The 21,503-nt window shown below is 41.3% G+C and overlaps 1 protein-coding gene across 2 annotated transcripts in view; it reads left to right on the forward strand.

The window, feature by feature from the left end:
- The window catches only part of KIAA0319L (KIAA0319 like), a 127,720-nt gene that overhangs the window by 35,696 nt on the left and 70,521 nt on the right, over positions 1 to 21,503 (forward strand). For both annotated transcript variants that reach the window (XM_056557201.1, XM_056557200.1), the window contains exons 3-4: positions 1,795 to 1,961; positions 19,017 to 19,528. In XM_056557201.1, coding sequence (XP_056413176.1) covers positions 1,820 to 1,961; positions 19,017 to 19,528 — 654 coding nt within the window. In that variant the 5' untranslated portion in view covers positions 1,795 to 1,819. The remainder of the gene's footprint in view (positions 1 to 1,794; positions 1,962 to 19,016; positions 19,529 to 21,503) is intronic.

Raw genomic sequence — 21,503 nt, forward strand, 5'->3', positions numbered from 1 at the left:
ATAACCGTTATTCTGGACCTTTTAGCCACATGGGCTTCTCTCTCATTGGCATATTGTTATGCACAACATGTTTGGTTGTCACAATGCCTGTATACCTATGTATCTAAAAGTTTTTCTTTAAATGTATGAAAAAGTGTTTTACTATTTTTGCTGCTAAGCATGTGCAGTAAAGAAGGAAATGCTATATAATGCTCTCCTCCTGTCTTTCATAAAATCTATATTTTCCATCACCAAGGATAGGAAAATCTCCACTTATAATAAATGTAAGTAATTAGAATATTGGTGCGAAAAGATCGGGATGTACAATTGAACAAAACTCTATTGTAGTATCCTATTGGGCGCCTCTATCCTGCATATAAGATAAGATATGATTAGGCATAAATTCATACCTGTTTGCCGTGGCCGCGTGCATGCCCTGATATAACCACTCTTCCCAACACTCCTAACACCTTGGTCAGAACTGCCTGGATGATGGGCACTTTAGCAAATGGGCCATCCTGCTTCTCTTAGTCAATCTCCAAATATTCTGCTTCTTTTCAAGTCTCAGTGGAGTACATTGTCTTCAGGTACATCATAGTGGCTTGTCTAGCAGTCAGTGATCTTTCACGAAGAGGTATACTTTCCAAACATAGCCTCTATGAGCCTTTTTATAAGTTAAGCTGTGTTATGCCCTCTTGTGGCAGGACCAGTGTCTAATCATACCTTACCTGTAATAAATTACATATTTGCCGACTGATCCAGCAGTCCTACCAATATCTGCTGCAATCTGACATTTTAATCTGTATTTGTAATTTTTTTGTCAAATAGTGTATATGTAGTGTTATTGATACTAATTCAGATATATAACTTTGTTTAGTATTAGTTTTACAGTAGTCCCTCAACATATGATGGTATTCCGTTCCAAATGGACCATCGTTTGTTGAAACCATGGTCGTATGTTGAGGGATCCGTGCAATGTAAAATATAGGACATGGTCTACAACCTGCGGACCTCCAGATGTTGAAAAACTGCAACACCCAGCATGCCCGGACAGCCAACGGCTGTCCGGGCATGCTGGAAGTTGTAGTTTTGCAACATCTGGAGGTCCGCAGGTTGAAGACCACTGGTATAGGAAGTTGTACTCACCTGTCACCGCCGCTCCGGACCGCCACCGCTGCCCTGGATGTCTCCCTCCATCGCTGTCCCCAGGGTGTCCCCGACTCTCCAGCAAGGCCTCTACTTCCCCGACATCCTCGCTCTCCGTCACCGCCATCACGTCGCTACGCACACCGCTCCTATTGGATGACGGGACGGTGTGCGCAGCGCCGTGATGATGACGATGGAGAGCGCTCTACTTCCCCGACATCCTCGTTCTCCGTCGCCGCCATCACGTCGCTACGCACACCGCTCCTATTGGATGACGGGACGGTGTGCGCAGCGCAGTGATGACGACGATGGAGAGTGCCGATGATGCAGGGGATCCCGAAGAGGATGCGCCGGAACCCCGAGGACAGGTAAGTGATCGTCACCGGAGCACACGGGGCACCGTAAACGGCTATCCGGCGGCAGCTAAAGCAGTCTGCGCTGCGGATAGCCGCTTATGCGATGGACCCGACATACAAAAGCATCGTATGTTGATGCTGCCTTCAACATGCGATGGCCTCTGAAATGATCGTATGTCGGGGCCATCGTAGGTCAGGGGGTCACTGTATTGTCATATGACCAATCTGTAACAGAAAATATATTTTAAAACAAATTCAGTTATGAACTAAGTGCATTTGCCGCATATCTTATAGCTTTCTTTCTTTTTTTAAGGCTCAGAAATTCAGTGGAAGACACCATGGAGAGTTACCTCACAAAAATGCTGGCATTTGACTCCGCGTCAACATTAAGACACCCTGGAGGGAGACAGGTGACCTGCACAACGTGGCTACACCTATTATACTCCTTAACATGCTTGAGCATCCTCTTCTCCATCACAGGTGATTCCTTCCAGGCCTAGAGTTTTCTTTATAGAGATAACACTGATACTCTGACCTAATTATAATGGATGTGCAATTGTCAGATATGGAAGCAGAAAGCTGCATAGGGGGTGTACAGTTTTCCTTGTATGTTTGTTAATTTTCTACCCTGCCTTCTCATTAATGGAGGCAGACAAGGTTACTTGTCACTGCTGTGAATATTAAGAGTAGAGTTTGTCAGGTATTTAGATATAGGTTTGGTGGGCACGGAGTTCCATATAATATGGCACTTTGTTTGCTGCCCTACCATGCTCCACTGGGTGCTGTATGTAGAGAGATATTCTTCCCTAGACTCACATTAAATCCCTGACTAGTCTAGTTGTCCGAAGCTGGTGAAAGTCAAAATTCTGTCTAAATTCTTTAAGCTGTTTTCCTCCTTCAAGCATAACTTGCCATTAAAAGGGTTAATGTTTCCTAGCAAGCATGAACATTCTAAGTTCCAGACTTGCACACATTTCCTGTCACCTCACATGAGCATCCTTGGCATATGAAGTGGAATCAGGTCAAAGCCTCCCCCCCTCCAAAGTGTGTGTGAGTGGGGGAGGGGCAAAATCTCCTGTTAGCTTGCATCCAGGTTTGTCTGATGAGCCGTAAGAGAGAGGGCGCCAAGTGATGTCAACATGACTGACTGACTGGCTATAATTGAACACTGGTTAGCTGGAGCTGTAAGGTATCGTCTAGAGATGGGCTTCTGGGCATCGCACCGACCCTGCCAATCTGAATTTGGCTTAGGCTTCTGCTGAGACTCGTTCTTTCTTTACTTTTCACTCCAGCATAGGTGGGAGAGTTATGCAGTGTATGGGTGGATTGGCTCACAACCAGTGCTTGCAAAAAAAAAAAAAAAAAAAGAATAAAGTAAAATGTAACAGAAGAAAGGAATCTCATTCACACCCACTTACCTGCTGTGAATACAAGTTTTGTTTAACTTTGACCATACTTACATTTGATGTATTCTTTACACATTTGTTATTAATAGCAACTTCCATGAGTTTTCACATTTCACTCACATGGTAGTAATAGATATCATAAACAAATATATACATACTTCAAAAGCGCTGCTTAGTAAATAAAGTTATAGGCTGTATGACATAGGGCTGCATTAAGTTTAACTATGGATGAATCTAAAGTACTCTATATACTGTTCATCTACTATAAGGGTATGTTCACAGGTGCAGATTTATTGCAGATCTAACTTCAGTGGGTGCAGTCAAATTCCGCTGCAAATCAGTAATGTGTGAACATACCCTTACAGTGTATTACAATTCTGTTATTCATGGTGAACCAGGAGACACTGTATATGAATGTAGTTTACTATTCTGTGACACCTAAAATTAGCCATTGATCTGCAAGACAAAACAAGTAGTTTTGCAAGAGTCTTTTTGTAGTATGTAATGAATAAGTATAAAAAGTCCACAGTAATGGATTGCTGCCCTCATGCCAGGCAATGCCAGACAATAATTCATGCCATTGGTGTTGGTACAATTGTCTCTATTTAGTACTTGCATGTATTGAATAGAGACACCTGCATCAACTTGCTTATATGCAGTATAACTCTGTGAAGTATACTGGAAAAATGGCATGCCTGCAGCGCTACCTTTTATAGCATGTTTCCCTTAGTATTTACTACTGCCCTTGATCTTTTTAACTTTTTTTTTTTTTGTCTGAAAAATGAACCGGAGATTAAAAGGAATAATGTTTAATTGACATAAAGTCTTATGGCCATGTTCTTTGCTTAGTTCTGCCCATAGTGACATTGTGTCCATAGTGTTTGAAAACAAGCTGCTGTGTCGTTTTATGCCTAATATGTCTTTACACATTCCCAAGGGAAACTAACTGTTAGCAGTGGTTTAGGAAAATAAGTAGATATTAAAAGGGTATTCCGGGCAAAAACATTTTATCCCCTATCCAAAGGATAGGGAATAAAATGTCTGATTGCAGGGGGCCCGCCGCTGGGACCCCCACGCGATCTACCTGCAGCACCCGCATTCTATGCGGGAGCTTCGTCTCCAGTTTCGGCCGGGATTGGGGACGTGACATCATGCCACGCCCCTCCATTCATTTCTATGAATCCGCCCGCAATCTTAGTTTTTCTATATATGCAAATGTGGCTGTAACTGCGCATGTCAGGAAGCGGCACACGCGCAGTGAAGACCAGTTAGGAGCAGTGGGGAGAGGGAGAGCCAGAGGGAGGGGGGGGATGAGTATTCATAAGCGGGCTACGCTGACGTCACAATGCCACTAGGCTAATGAAAACCGCGCCCGTGCCAGTTACAGCCACATTTGCATATATAGAAAAGCAAAGATTTCAGGCGAACGGCCGGACGGATCCGTGCAAGGTAGGTATCATATGAATCAGTGTCCCCCACACTATCCGCCAGTACCTGTGGTTAGTGTGCGAGTGAACATTTGGCAGTTTTCCTAAAATACCAAACAATGCCAGCATATACACACATTGTAACTATACAAGCATCCCAAATTAATAAAATACTAAAGTCTATTAAAACATTAAATAAAATTCAGTAAAGTGCCACTCAATAAGTAGCCACTATGGTTACATTTGTTATATTTACACTGACTCATCAATATGATCACTTTTTGCCTTCAGGTGCCTGAAATGTTAATCTAATATTGTATATAGCACACATTGACTATTAACCAAGCTAGTGCTGGTGTGTTAGTCACACTATTATGTTATTCACCAGTGGGTAGGTGTCTAAACAACAGAAGTAATGGTACTGCTGCTTGTAAATTGGGAGATTATCCCTTATTTTTCTTATAATCTAACAAGTGCGTACAAGCTACTCTCCTTGCTCAGTACTGTGCCATCTCTTGACATGATGGACAATCCTAATATGAGAGACTTCAGCGAACACAGGGGCACTAGGTATGTGTGGCATATTAGGAAACCATGTATTATCTTGTTACAAACACATTGGTTTATATCAATGATTGGACGATACTAATGTTGTATAAACCCCTACATGCCAGTGTAGTTAGTTTCATAGCATAAGGCTCTGATGAAATTTCTTTAATGGTAATGGCTGAAAATTGCAAGATTATATGATTCTTATACATAGTAAAAAACCTAGAAACTTCATTTTAACAACAGGTCATTTCTGATCACACATTCTGTTTAACAGGCCACCCCAAATGTCACTGATTCTAGAGTCCTTTGTAGAACTTGAAAAAATGTTTCAGACCCCATTGAGAGGGGTTATCCACTTTAGTACTTACTTACCAGACAGTATTGGACATGCTTAGCAAGGATCAGTGCATGTATTGGTGGTAAATGCTGATACCCCATTAACGCTGCTGGCTTGTTTATGTGAGCTGGCTATTTCCTGTTTGTGTTCTCTCCAACAAAAAAACCCTGGATCCCTTGTTTCTAGGTGGGAGTTGACTTATCTCCCTCCCCCACATCAACCACCTTACCCATTACAGCACAGCTAGGCTCCCTTCCATGCATGCTGTGCTTGAAACTACAGTTTCCTACAGCCCTGTAGAGAATGATCTCCCTCCCACCCAGCAGCAATGACCTCGCTCCACCCATTAAAGCAGACAGGCTCCCTTTCAACACCTGACTAGTGATGTAATGTCTTGGGCCGCACTGTAACCAGGAAAAGCCGGAGACCACACTCATTTTGTATGCTTAGGGACGTAGGGCGTACCTGTACGCCCTACGCCCGGTCCCGGTGTTTAAAACGTGGTCACTCCGTGACCCCGTATCACACCAGGTCATTCCCAGCTGCTAATCATGGCCGGGACCCTGGGCTAACAGCATCGATCGTTGTGCCGCGCGCTGTTAACCCTTCAGATGCGGCGATCAAAGTTGACCGCCGCATCTGAATACGAAAGTAAGCGCTTCCCGACAGGTCAGTCGGGCTGATCGGGACGCAGGCGGAGGTCTCCTTACCTGACTCTGCGGCGTCCGATCGTCGATTGATTGCTCCAGGCCTGAGCTACAGGCTTGAGCAATCGAGCCCCTATTTGACTGATCCGTGCAAAGCTATGGCTTTGCAGGGATCAGCATAGGAGATCAGTGTGTGCAGTGTTATAGGTCCCTATGGGAGCTATAGCACTGCAAAAAAAAAGTGAAAAAAAAAGTGAACTAAGGTAATTTAACCCCTTCCCTAATAAAAGTTTGAATCACCCCCCTTTTCCCATTAAAAAAAAAAAAAAAATGTGTTAATAAAAATAAACGTGTGGTATCGCCGCGTGCGAAAATGTCCAAACTATAAAAATATATTGTTAATTAAATCGCACGGTCAATAGCGTGCGCGCAAAAAAATTTCAAAGCCCAAAATAGTGTATTTTTGGTGATCAAAAAGTCCAATCAATACAAAAATGGTACCGATAAAAACTTCAGAACAAGGCGCAAAAAATGAGTCCTCATACCGCCCTGTATGTGGAAAAATAAAAAAGTTATAGGGGTTAGAAGATGAGAATCTTTAACATATACATTTTCCTGCATGTAGCTATGATTTTTTTCCCGAAGTACGACAATATCCAACCTATATAAGTAGGGTATCATTTTAACCGTATGGACCTACAGAATAAAGATAAGGTGTTATTTTTACCGAAAAATGTACTGCGTAGAAACGGAAGCCCCCAAAAGTTACAAAATGACACTTTTTCTTCAATTTTGTCGCGCATTGAATTTTTTTTCCGTTTCGACATGGATTTTTGGGTAAAATGACTGTCACTGCAAAGAAGAATTGGTGGCGCAAAAAAGAAGCCATCATATGGAATTTTTTGTGCAAAATTGAAAGCGTTATGATTTTTAGAAGGTGATGTGGAAAAAATGAAAATGCAAAAACGGAAAAACCCTGTGTCCTTAAGGGGTTAAAATGAACATTGGGGCAAAGATCACGTGAGAATTACGAGACCATCAATGAAACACAGGGACTGACACCATATAAGGAATAGCCCATGTAGCACAGTCAAAAAAAATCCCAGAATACCACTTTAAGGTCTATTCACACGTACAGTATCCTGCGCATGTTTGATGCATAGGATTTGAAGCTGTGTTCACTCATTTAGTTTACGTTGAAATCTGCAGAAAGCTTGGGATCTAGTGATCACCAGTCAGTGTGGTCTAATATAAGAACAGTGAAGGAGTCACACCACACAAAAACAAAAGTTTTAGATTTTAGAAAAACAGACTTTTCAAAAATGAGATTGTCCTAAATGAGTCCCTATCAGACTGGAACGGATTACATGGAGTCCAGGAGAAACGGGAATATTTAAAAGACGCATTATTGAAGGCAACAGAAAACTGCATTAGACTTGTCAGTAAAAGCAGAAAAAGGAAGAGACCACTGTGGTACTCAGCAGAAGTGGCCAAAATCATAAAAAAGAAAAAACTAGCATTTAGTAATTATAAAACAACTCAGAGCAACGAAGATAGGGAAATCTACAAGACTAAGCAGAAAGAGGCCAAGCAAGTTATAAGAACTTCTAAAGCACAGGCAGAAGAAAAACTATCTGTCTGTGAAAAAAGGGGATAAGACATTCTTCATATATATAAATGAAAAAAGAAAATGAAAACAAGGTATAACTAAATTAAAAACAAAGGAAGGAAGGTATGTAGAAGAGAATAAAGGGCTAGCCGACTGCCTTAATGAATACTTCTGTTCAGTTTTTACAGAAGAAAAAGAAGGAAAAGGACCTCTATTAGGGAGGAAGAATAATAAATCGTTTGATGCATGTGTCTTTACAGAGAAAGAGGTTCTATGTAAAGTGAAGACAAATAAGTCACAGGGGCCTGATGGGATACACCCAAAATTATTAAAAGAGCTTAGTGGTGAGTTAGCAAAACCGTTAACAGATTTATTTAACCAATCACTGGTAACAGGAGTCACCCCGGAAGATTGGAAATTAGCAAATGTCGTACCAATTCACAAGAAAGGTAGTAGGGAGAAATCAATCAACTGTAGGCCAGTAAGTCTGATATCAATAGTGGAGACATTAATGGAAACCCTACTAAAGGATAGGATTGTGGAACATCTAAAATCCCATGATTGCAAGATGAAAAACAACATGGGTTTACTTCAGGGAGATCATGTCAAACAAATCTTATTGAAGGCTTTTGACACTGTCCCACATAGAAGACTTATCAACAAACTACAGTCATTGAGCTTGGACTCCCATATTGTTGAGTGGATTAGGCAGTGGCTGAATGACAGACAACAGAGGGTTGTAGTCAATGGAGTATATTCAGAGCAAGGTACTGGGACCAATATTGTTTAATATCTTCATTAGTGATATCGCAAAAGGTCTCGATGGTAAGGTATGTCTTTTTGCTGATGACACAAAGATATGTAACAGGGTTGATATTCCTGGCGGGATACGCCAAATGGAAAAGAATTTAGGAAAATTAGACGAATGGTCAGAACTCTGGCAACTGAAATTTAATGTGGACAAGTGCAAGATAATGCACCTGGGGCAGAATATAGAATATTTGACATAATCCTGACCTCCGTATCTGAGGAGAGGGATTTAGTAGTAATTATTTCAGAAGACTTAAAGGTAGGAAGACAATGTAATAGAGCAGCAGGAAACGCTAGCAGAATGCTTGGATGTATATGGAGAGGTATAAGCAGTAGAAAGAGAGAAGTGCTCATGCCGCTGTACAGAACACTGGTGAGGCCTCACTTGGAGTATTGTGCGCAGTACTGGAGGCCGTATCTCCAAAAGGATATAGATACTCTAGAGAGAGTTCAAAGAAGAACTACTAAACTAGTACATGGATTGCAGGATAAAACTTACCAGGAAAGATTAAAGGACCTTAACATGTATAGCGTGGAAGAAAGAAGAGACAGAGGGGATATGATGGAGACTTTTAAATACATAAAGGGAATCAACACGGTAAAGGACGAGAGCATATTTAAAAGAAGAAAAACTACCACAAGAGGACATAGGGTCAGGGACTATTGATAGGATTCAGATTATTGGGTAGACTAGATGGGCCAAATGGTTCTTATTTGCCGACACATTCTATGTTTAATGCACACATTTTTGAAGGGTACTGTACATGTGAATACACCCTTAAAGGGGTACTCCAGTGGAAAACTTTTTTAAAATCAACTGGTGCCAGAAAGTTTTTGTTTTTTTTCAAATCTCTGTTTTTAATTTTTTTTTATTTTAAACAAGGGGTATAGAAAAGAAAAGAGGAGGTACAGTACAAGTAGGGTTTCTTTTGTACATACACATGTCTAAGCGCAATCTGTAATAGAGATAGGACCTATAAGCCCTACATAGTGGTACACCATATACAATAAGGTAATAGTATGTTGGTATATTAACAACAGCTTATTACAGCTTCCTAGGTATAATAGAGGGGAGTAAAACAGTTCTTTGGTTTAAAGCCGCCAAAACCTAGGGATAGAAAGAAAAGGGGGGAACAAGGGGGGAAATCGGAGGTGAGTATAGAGTGAGTGAGGAGAAGGGTGGGGAAGGAAAGGTGGGAGGAACAAAGAAACAGGGGAAACAGAAGAAAAATAGAAGAGAAGGGTTGAGATGAAAAGAGGGGTGGTAGAAAACAAACAAGATAAACTACATACAAACCAGACAGTTCGTGGCAACTATAACAGCATATGTATATTGCAGAATTGTCTAAAGTATTACAACAAAACTTTTAAGGATTTAAGCACTTCAGGGGACATGTCCAACTGGTGCCAGAAAGTTAAACAGATTTGTAAATTACTTCTATTAAAAAAATCTTAATCCTTCCAGTACTTATCATCTGCTGTATACTACAGAGGAAATTCTTTTCTTTTTGGATTTCTCTTATGTCAAGACCACAGTGCTCTCTGCTGACCTCTGCTGTCCATTTTAGGAACTGTCCAGAGCAGGAGAAAATCCCCATAGCAAACTTATGCTGCTCTGGACAGTTCTTAAAATGGACAGCAGAGGTAGCAGAGAGCACTGTGGTCATGACAGAAGAGAAATCCAAAAAGAAAAGAATTTCCTCTGTAGTATACAGTCACTAAAATGTGCTGGAAGGATTAAGATTTTTAAATAGAAGTAATTTACCAATCTGTTTAACTTTCTGGCACCAGTTGATTTAAAAAAAAAAAAAAAAAAAGTTTTCCACCGGAGTACCCCGTTAACCCCTTAAGGACGCAGGGTTTTTCCGTTTTTGCATTTTCATTTTTTCCTCATCACCTTCTAAAAATCATAACGCATTCAATTTTGCACATAAAATTCCATATGATGGCTTATTTTTTGCGCCACCAATTCTTTTTTGCAGTGACATTAGTTATTTTATCCAAAAATCCACGGCGAAACGGAAAAAAAATTCATTGTGCGACAAAATTGAAGAAAAAATTTCATTTTGTAACTTTTGGGGGCTTCCGTTTCTGCGCAGTGCATTTTTCGGTAAAAATAATACCTTATCTTTATTCTGTAGGTCCATACGGTTAAAATGATACCCTATTTATATAGGTTGGATATTGTCGTACTTCGGAAAAAATCATAACTACATGCAGGAAAATTTATATGTTAAAAATTCTCATCTTCTAACCCCTATAACTTTTTTATTTTTCCGCGTACGGACCGGTAATAGGGCTCATTTTTTGCGCCGTGTTCTGAAGTTTTTATCGGTACCATTTTTGTATAGATTGGACTTTTTGATCACTTTTTATTCATTTTTTAATGATATAAAAAGTGACCAAAAATACACTATTTTGGACTTTGGAATTTTTTGGCGCGCACGCCATTGACCGTGCGATTTAATTAACGATATGTTTTTATAGTTCGGACATTTTTGCACGTGGCGATACCACTTATGTTTATTTTTATTTACACAGGTTTTTTTTATGGGAAAAGAGGGGTGATTCAAACTTTTATTAGGGAAGGGGTTAAATGACCTTTGAAAAATTTGTTTTCACTTTTTTTTTTTTGCAGTGCTATAGCTCCCATAGGGACCTATAGCTCTGCACACACTGATCTCCTATGTTGATCCCTGCAAAGCCATAGCTTTGCATGGATCAGTCAGATAGGGGCTCGATTGCTCATGCCTGTAGCTCAGGCTTGGAGCAATCAATCGACGATCTGACACCGCGGAGACAGGAAAGGAGACCTCTGCCTGCGTCCCAGCTGATCAGAACATCGCGATTTTATCGCGATGTCCCGATCAGCCCGACTGCGCTGCCGGAAAGCGTTTACTTTCGCTTTCAGACGCCGCGGTCAACTTTGATTGCCGCGTCTGAAGGGTTAACAGCGCGCGGCACAACGATCGATGCCGCGCACTGTTAGCCCCAGGATCCCCGCTATGATTAGCACCCGGGACCGACCCGGTGTGATGTGTGGTCACGGCGTGACACCGTTTTAAACACCGGGACCGGACGTAGGGTGTACAGGTACGCCCTACGTCCTTACGGAGTTAATTCCATTTTCACCTTAAGGACCAGAGCATTTTTTGCACATCTGACCACTGTCACTTTAAGCATTAATAACTCTTGGATGCTTTTACTTATGCATTTGATTCCAAGATTGTTTTTTCGCGACATATTGTACTTTAACATAATGGTAAATTTTCGTCGATGCTTGCATCATTTCTTGGTGAAAAATTCAAAAATTTCATGAAAAATTTGAAGAAAAGTTTTGCTTTTTTCTAACTTTGAAGCTCTCTGTAAGGAAAATAGACATCCCAAATAAATTATATATTGATTCACATATACAATATGTCTACTTTATATTGGCATCATAAAGTTGACATGTTTTTTACTTTTGGAAGACATCAGAGGGCTTCAAAGTTCAGCAGCAATTTTTCACAAAATGTTCAAAATCGGAATTTTTCAGGGACCGGTTCAGTTTTGAAGTGGATTTGAGGGGCCTTCATATTAGAAATACCCCATTAATGACCCCTTTGCACTAGAGGGCACTAGAGGGCTCAGAAGGGAAGAAGCAACAATGTGATTTTGAAGCCCCTATGGTGCCAGTACAGCAAAAAAAGAAAATAAAACCCTCATGGCATACTATTTTGGAAACTACACCCATCAAGGAACGTAACAAGGGGGTACAGCAAGCCTTAACACCCCATAGGTGTTTTATGACTTTTTGTTAAAGTTGGATGTGTAAATAAAAAATGTACATTTTTTTTCACTAAAATGCTGGTTTTCCCCCAAATTTGACATTTATACAAGGGGTAATAGGAGAAAATGCCCCCAAAAATTTATAACCCCCATCTCTTCTGAGTATGGAAAAAAGATGTGTGGACGTCAAGTGCACTGTGGGCGCACTACAGTGCTTAGAAGAGAAGGAGTCACATGGCTGTTGCAAAGCAAATTTAGCTGAAATGGTTTTTGGGGGGCATGTCGCATTTAGGAAGCCCCTATTGTGCCAGAACAGCAAAAAAAAAAAAAAACAACACATGGCATAATATTATGGAAACTATACCCCTCAAGGAATTTAACAAGGGTACAGTGAGCCTTAACACCACACAGGTGCTTAAAAGATTTCCGCTAAAGTTGGACATGAAATTTAAAAATGAGATTTTTTTTCACTTAAATGGGCACTGTCATGAACTTTTTTTTTTTATATGTTGTAGTACATATGTACTACAACATATCTCTAATATATTTTCATTTTTATTTCTTATTTAATTAAAATGCTTTAATTAACGTTTGAAAACCGGCCACTAGGGGTCTCCCTCCTAGTGGCCGGCTGCAGGCTGGCGTGATGTCGTGCCTGGATTCGGACTGATGCCGGCCGGGCATCAATCATAATTCATTCAGCCTGCGCTCGCTCCCTGCCTATCAATCAGACAGGCAGGGAGCGAGTGCATTGGCTCCCTGGCCGGCCGGCCACTCCTCCGGCACATGACGCTGCTACTGCTGCTGCTGCCCCTGCACGCTGCACTGTCTGGCAGTATGCATGGATCTGTTTTAGGGTAGAGCGGGGGTTGGGGGAGAGCGGGGTCGGCATTTTAACACAGGGGGGGGGGATCGGGGAACAGACGGAGGGAACGGGGTAGCACCGCGCCCATGGCCCTAACTGTTTTCTGCACAGGGTGCCTCCAGCTGTTTCAACACTACAACTCCCAGCTTGCCCTGACAGCCAATAGATGTCAGGGCAAGCTGGGAGTTGTAGTGGTGAAACAGCTGGAGGCACCCTATATAGATGAACTAAGGGCGGAAGTCGCCCTCCCCAGCAGGCATCAGTGACGTGGTGCCTGCTGGGGAAGTCTGTGTGGTAGTGAGCACACTACCAGGCAGACAAAAAGTCATTTTTAACATAGTAAAAAAAAAAGTTAAAAGCAGGGGGGGGTTAGGGATAGATATATAATAGGCAGGGATAGAAAAGAAAAAAAAAAAGGATGGTGGGAGCTCCCCTTTAAATGCTGGTGTTAACACCAATTTTTCATTTTCACAAGGGGTTATTGGAGAAAAAGCCTTTTTCACGAACCACTCTTCCAAAAATCTGTCAGACACCTGTGGGGTGTAAATGCTCACTGCACCCCTTATTACATTCTGTGAGGTGTAGTTTCCAAAATGGGGTCATATGTGGGGGGGGGGGGGGAGTCCATTGTTCTGGCACCATGGGGGCTTTTAAACACACATGGCGTGCAATTTCGGACACATTCTCTCTCCAAAAGCCCAATGGTGCTCCTTCTCTTTTGAGCATTGTAGTTCGCCAGCAGAGCACTTTACATCCACATATGGGGTATTTCCATACTCAAAAGAAATGGGGCTACAATTTTTTTTCCTATTTAGCCTTGTGAAAATGAAAAATGTAGGATAACACCATTTGTGGAAAAAAATTGTATTTTATTATTTTCACATGCAACTTGTGAAACACCTGTGGTACATTCTGTGAGGGGTGTAGTTTCCTACACCCCTCCTGCCACCTGCCACCTCACTCCTGCTACTATAGGGTGATAGGTGCCGTGTCGGACAGCATCTATCACCCTTTTTTTTTTTTCTAGGTCATTGGGTCACCTGGGAACCGATTGACCTGGAATCGCCGCAGATCGCTGATCTGAACTGATTGGCGATTTGCAGCGATCGCCGAAATGGGGGTTGGGGTTTAGTCTCAGGACCCCCCAAGGGTTTGGACGGGGTTCCTGCTGAACGATTTCAGCAGGCATCCCGGTCCAGTCCCTGCCCAGCGACGGGGACCGGAATTTCCACAGGCGTACAGGTACGCCCATGGTCCTTAAGTACCAGGACGCCAGGGTGTACCCATACGCCTGTGGTCCTTAAGGGGTTAAGGTTGAAAAAAGACAAGAGTCCATCAAGTTCAATATATATGCCTATTATGTCCCTACTGTGTTGATCCAAAAGAAGGCAAAAAAAAAAACTTATGAGGCTGATACGAATTGCCCCATACAAAGGGAAATCAATTCCTTTCCAACTCCAAACATGACAATCAGAATAAATCCCTGGATCAACATTCTGTCCATATAAATCTAGTATCCAAACCCTGTAATATTATAATTTAAGAAACACATCTAAGCCCATTTTTAACTCTTTTGAACTCTTTTGAGTTCCCCATGACTATTTATTGTAGGAAAGTTGGCTGTAGCCAATCAGATTCCACATTTTACAGTACCAATGTGCCACTGAATAGGTTAAACTTTTCAATGCAAACAAATGCAGTAATACCGATTACACAGACAAAAATACCCTAAAAGTGAGGAGAGGGAAGAGTCTCGTATCATAACATGACACCCTTATGTACTCCCAGGGTCTAGGTAAGAGGACCGTATAATGTCTTCTAATACAGCAAAAATAACAAATTCCGAAAACTGTGGCAGACTAAAGTAACAAAAAATTCCTTTATTACTAAAACAAGATTTAAAATACATACATGACACAAAGGAATGGCATCTGACAAGGACGTCTTCTAGCTAAAGTGCATAAGGGTGCTACGGTGGCAGAGTGCCACTAAATATAGTGGGTATATGCATATAAAAGTTGCACACTACATATGGATGTATAAGTATACAAAAACAAATATGGCAGCAATGCATTAATGTGATAATATCCAAAAATGTTGCACATCCAAAAATATATGCAAAAAAAGTGCAAAAGGTACGGAGGGTGCAAACTGATGCAATACCCACATGTGGGAGAGCAAATGATAGCGTGGCCAGGAGACGTCCACCCCTACGATCCTTTCAGACTACGTCCTTCTTCAGGGAGTCATGAAGAAGGACGTAATCCGAAACGATCGTAGGGGTGGACGTCTCCTGGCCACGCTATCATTTGCTCTCCCACATGTGGGTATTGCTTCAGTTTGCACCCTCCGTACCTTTTGCACTTTTTTTGCATTTATTTTTGGATGTGCAACATATATATATATATGCATTGCTGCCATATTTGTTTTTGTATACTTATAAATCCATTTGTAGTGTGCAACTTTTGTATGCATATACCCACTATATTTATTGTATGTATTACATAGCATGTGGCACTCTGCCACCGTAGCACCCTTATGCGCTTTAGCTAGGAGACATCCTTGCCAGATGCCATTCCTTTGTGTCATGTATGTGTTTTAAATCTTGATTTAGTAATAGTTTTCTCTTGTTCAGTATTTTTTAAACAAATGCAGTAACATAGGTTATCGTATTTCTCTGAATAAGGCTGGGTTCACACCACATTTTTGCAATACAGTTCCCGTATCAGGTTTTTGATTAAAAAAACAGATTCCTCAAAACCTGATTAAACTGTGTCAAAACGTGTGTACAAATTTTAATCCATATACGGTTGAAAACTGTATATGGTATGAAAAATTATGTCCGGTTGCATCTGCTTTTAAAAAAAAAAGTATACGTTTTGAACTTTTCACTCCATTATGAATAAAGCTTCACTTGTTTGATTGCAATTCCAAGAAAAAAACTGTGCAAAGTCAAAAACCGTATGGTGAAAACTGTTCTGTACTGTTCCCATTGACTCCCATGTTAAAAAAAAAAATGTATACATTTCAGTTTTTGGTAAGGGAAAAAAACGGACAAAACCTTACAGGATGCAAAACGGACACAACTGGATCCATCTTTTGGCATAGCGTTGTCAATGGAGAGTCAATGCATACAGTTTTCAATACGGTTCCATATGGTTTTCAAATTGAAAGCGTATACGGGAACTGTATTGCAAAAACGTGGTGTGAACCTAGCCTATCTGCTGACACCACTGTTATTTACTGTAGCATACCAAAAAGCATAGAAACAATCTACAGTCATAGGGGGAGATTTATCAAAACCTGTCCAAAGGAAAAGTTGCCGAGTTGCCCATAGCAACCAATCAGATCGCTTCTTTCATTTTTCAGAGGCCTTTTCAGAAGTGAAAGGAGCAATCTGATTGGTTGCTATGGGGATCTTAGCAACTTTTCCTCCAGACAGGTTTTGATAAATCTCCCCATAATATCTAGGTAGTCTAATAACCCATCTGTTGTCCAAATGACAATGATTGGGGAACGTGGATGTAACAAGAAGACATTATATAGCGACAAAGGTGTAATATCGCACACTCCAGGTTTTTGTTTTTTGGACACAGAAAATAAGAAATAACCAAGTTTTGAAGTGGAGGAATTAATGTCACCACCTCTGAGGGGTGGTCTATTTTTTTTTTTTTTTTCTATTGGTCTAGGGTGGAGAGGGATTGATATTTTATTCCATGGTGGTCTAGAGTAGAGTAGTAGAATACCTGGTGGTCTATTGGTATACTCTCCTTCCCAGTGATCATCTGTGTTGTGTTGTATCTTGTCTCTGACAGGAAGCTGAACACAATGAGCATATCACATTCAGCTTCCCTTCCTGCCCTGACCACACAGAGCTAGAACTGAGCAGTCATACAATGCTCTATATGACAGGATATGTGCATTGCATTTTGCTTCCCTTTACTGCCCTGTAATGATCATTAAGAAAGAACTCTGAGGACTTTGATTATTGATGGTAATGACGATCTAGTGCTGCGGACCACCCTGACACCACACTATAAGACATAAAGAAAATATTTTCTTGACGGCAATCACTGCTATAGTAAGCTGAAGATGATCTATACAGTTCTTAAATTCAACAGCAAACCTATCCTCTGTAAGATTCTATGCCCCTCCCCCCATGGTGGTAGTTTTTATTAGCCAGAATTGAAATATTTTAATCAGTTTTCTAGGACTACAGTATTGTTGCCCTACGCTTAGGGTAGGCCAATACAAATGGAAGTGTGACGGTCAACCAACACCCCCTTGGTTAGCTGACTTGCCGATCAGGCACAGTGCTGTCAGCTGATGCTGGGGGTACCCCCTCCAATCTCATAAAGTACTAGTGGCCTTTCCTTTCCCTAGGAAAGGCCATCAAAATCCTTTTTTTTTACTATGTTTGTAAGGAGAGAAGTCAAACTAAGTTTTTTTTTTTTTTTTTTTTTTTATTGGAAAACTAAAAATTTATGAAGGTAATAGAAAATGAATCTGCAAACAGTTGTACACCTGTTTGGATAATTAAACAAAGAAATTGGAGATACCGTGTATTTTTATGGACTGACAACAAAGGATGCACCGAAAGGGAAATTTTGGGCCGAAACTAAAGTTAGACTGTGCATTGCCCTGCCCCCTTTTTTTAAATATAGTTTTTGTTACATTTTATTAAGTTGTTATTTTTTGTGACAAAAATCTGCAATTTTTGCGTTTGGAATTTTTTTACATTTACGCCGTTCACAGTACAGGATCAGAAACATAATAATTTAATAGTTGGGACAATTACGCACGTGGTGATACCAAATTTGTTTTTATTTTTATTTATTTTCATATTGATATATGGAAAATGGGAAAAGGAGGGTGATTTAAACTTTTTTAATATGAAAGGGGTTAATGGGTGTTTTTTAAACTTTTGTTAAATGTTTCTTTTCTTTATTTTTTTTACACTTTATTAGTCCCCTTAGGGAACTTTTAGGAGGAATCATTAGATTCCTCATACAGATCAATGGAGTTCCATAGAACTCCATTGATCTGTGTGATCTGTGCTCATTTGGTTGAGCCTGCTCCAGCAAGGCTCAATCAAATGAAGAGCCACGGACACCTCCGGCTACCTCCACATTACCCCGCGTCCATCCCGTGGGGAGGCTATCCTTCCTACTGGACCACCAGGTAGCATTTACATGTCCCTTTAGACACCGCTGTAAGCTTTGACAGAGGCAATCTAAGGGGTTAATAGCCAGCTGCGGCGATCGCCGAGTGTCTGTCTGCTTTTAGTGGCGGTCCCCAGCTACAAGAATTAGCAGGAGGCTGCCAGGTATGGCGTGGGCTCGAGTCAGGAGCCCGCGCCATACACTGTTAACGGCACAATGATGTGGTTGTTAACCAGTTAAATGACAGACAACGGAGCATTCTTTGATGTCCATCATTCCAGGCAGATGTCAGCTGCTGACAGCAGCCGGCATCTTCCGTTTATGACACGGACCCGACCCATTACCTACATGTATGCCATGGGTCGGGAAGCCACGCCCACCGAAATTATCAGCTGAACATTTCCGTGGCCAAAAATGCCAAAAGGGCCATTTTAGGCCGATAATTTTCAGTGGCCAAAATTTCGGTGCACCCCTACTAACTACATATACTATTAACTATGTAAAATAAAAAGATTTGACTAGTTTTGAACAAGAGGTCTGCTTTTTTTTCTGAGAACAGTGCCCCCCCCCCCCTTTATTTATTGGCTGTGTCAATTTTTCTTATCCTTTTAAATACAGAAGCCTCATGCTGCCCAAACCACAGTTGTCTGTAATTAAGGAGCCCTTCCATTTATTGGGGAAATGAAGCTGGGGAGCTCGACGCTGGTTTCTTCCTGCTCTACTGAGCTGGATTGACAGGTCGTCGTATTTGTATATACAGTACATAAGTGACCAAGACTGGTTGTTATTTATAGGAATTAAGTTATGAATGTTCCAAACAAATTGCTTGTATTACTTTTTTTGTGCATTTATTTGCTGAACTCATGATGCCCCTTTATATGCGTACTATAATGACTGTCATTGTCAACAATTCATTGTTAATTATTTCACTCTCTTTTTTTTTTTTTCACAGATGCCATCCAAAGCGGTCCTGTATGTCACAAAGGTAGTATTCTGTTTGGATTTGGTCTGAGGACTATGAATGATACTCAGTACTTGAGGGTGGCTAAGGGTCCCCAGTCGGTTTACTCCTGCCATGATTCTTGCTGCCAGAGTCACTCCTGCAATGTATTCTGGATGCTGGCAGAGACCTGCATCCTTGCTAACTGTAAGACTCCACAAACTTGTTTAACAACTAAGATGAACTCTAGAGACTCTCTGTTGGTGCATATATTAAAGGAAGGCACATCACAGACTTCCTTATATCGCCACCTTTCAGTTACTTTATCCAAGGAGGAGGATCATGATGGAGGATTTCCCAGAAAATGGTGGAACACAGGGGCCCCTAATAGACATAAAAGACAAGTAGGTGATGGAAAAGGAGAAAAAGAACCATATGTTTCAGGGAAAGTACAGTCAGAATCGGCATCAAAAAAGAACCACCAAAATGACTTGAAAAACCTAGGCGCAAATCAAGTAGCAGAGGTAAGTGAACATATATCATATAGAATTATTACAACTGGCCATGAAAACAACTTATCCCCTGTCCGCAGGATAGGGGATATGTGTTTGATCATTGGGAGTCCGAACGTTGGGACCCCTGCGATCTCCTGCACGGGGCCCCGGGTCATGACATTGTGGCCGACACGCCTCCTCCATGTAGTTCTATAGAACTGTATGTGGAGGGGGCATACCGTCGACCCTCTAGGTCAACGCTACGCGCATAAGTGCTCTCAGTGAGCGCTAATGCGTGGCCCCGTTCAGGAGATCACTGGGGTCCCAGCGGTCGGACCTCCCACACAATCAAACACTTATCCCCTACCATGTGGATAGGGGATAAGTGTTAGACTGCTGCAGTTGTCCTGCTGTTTATGTCCATGAGACATACTAGTTAATTTGAACTGATGATGGGTTATAAGGTATTATATATGGAAGTTGAAAAACTGATTCATAATAAAACAGGAAAAGATATATATATCTCAAGTTAGTACTGTTTTTACACTCCTTTTGCCATGTCAAGATACTGTCACAAATTAGGGTTTCTCAAGGCAACAAATTCTATCATATGAGTGGTACAGATATTATCCTAGCATTACCTTGACCTAATTCCTAGTATGGAACCATCTACTTTCATCTTTTAAGCCATTGTAAGATACCTAGTAGGACACCAATGAGTCCAGTGGTAGTGTTTGGCCAAGAGATGACCCGGGCAGGGGTGCATGAGACTGCCCCCTCCATAATGCAGTCTCCAACCTGTGGCTTCCTAGCATAAGTAAAACTATAAGTCCCAGCATGTTCTGCCTTTTTGTAGTTTTGCTAATGCTAGGGGAGATGTGAGAAGGCAGAGTCTGGCTGCAGGGCGGAAACTGAGGCATGCACAGTAAGGATACGCACTCTCCCTTTGAGAGGATTTCAAACCAAGTGACCTACAGAAAATAGGTCTGTTTTACAAAAATAAAGGAGTTATAGACATAAATTATATGTACATGTTCAGAATTGGGTACTGAGTAACATATAGCATTTTCTTTTTTTTGTGGGAGGGGGGGGGAGGGGGAGATCTGACAGGTACACTTCAAATTGGTATGTATGACTGGCCCTCTGTACAATTACAAGGGCAATATGCAAAATGAATATGTCTGTGATAGTGGACATGAGCACCAGTCGGTGCCAAAAATTCCTACTGTATAGCTGCTAACCTAAGTTTGGGGTGTAGTAAGTGGCTTTAGATAAATGCTGGAAAACCAATGAAGACCAGCACTCTAGCTCAATAGATAGAGGGATGTGGAAATCCTATCGCCCGACACCCGGTACATGCAGTTTAGGTTGTATGGATAGGGCTCTTGACTTGAGCCCGCTCCATACCTGGTGGCCCCAGCTGATTTCAGTAGCTGCGGCCACTGCTAATAGCCGGCATGCGGCGATCGCCCGGGCCAGCTATTAACTCTTTACATTGCCGCTGTCAATGCTGACAACGGCGTCTAAAGGGACCTTTCAAACATCCCTGGTGGTCTAGTGGGGTAGATTGCTGCCCCCGCAGTGCAATTGCTATGGAGGTAGCTGGAGGGCTCACCTCTTCCTCAACGGCTGCCGTGGATCTGTATTTGATTGAGTCTGCCTGAAGCAGGCTCAATCAAATGAGCACAGATCACACAGATCAATAGAGTTTGATAGAACTGCATTGATCTGTATGAGGAATCTAGTGATTCCTCCTAAAAGTGTTAAAAAATAAATAAAAAAAACAGACAAAAGAAAAGAACTAGCGCTTAAGGTCTATAAATAATATGTAATATTAAACAAGAGGAAATGTATTAGTATATGTTTAAAAATGCATATGCTATCTCAACTGACAGGGCCCTTGTCAGAGAATGAAATAAAAATGACATTTTTATACATTTACTAATAATTTTCATCTTGTTTCAATATTACATGTACATATCAATATTACATAGCGCTAGTTCTT

Source organism: Hyla sarda, chromosome 2 (genome assembly GCF_029499605.1).
Source record: "Hyla sarda isolate aHylSar1 chromosome 2, aHylSar1.hap1, whole genome shotgun sequence".
Lineage (NCBI taxonomy): Eukaryota > Metazoa > Chordata > Amphibia > Anura > Hylidae > Hyla > Hyla sarda.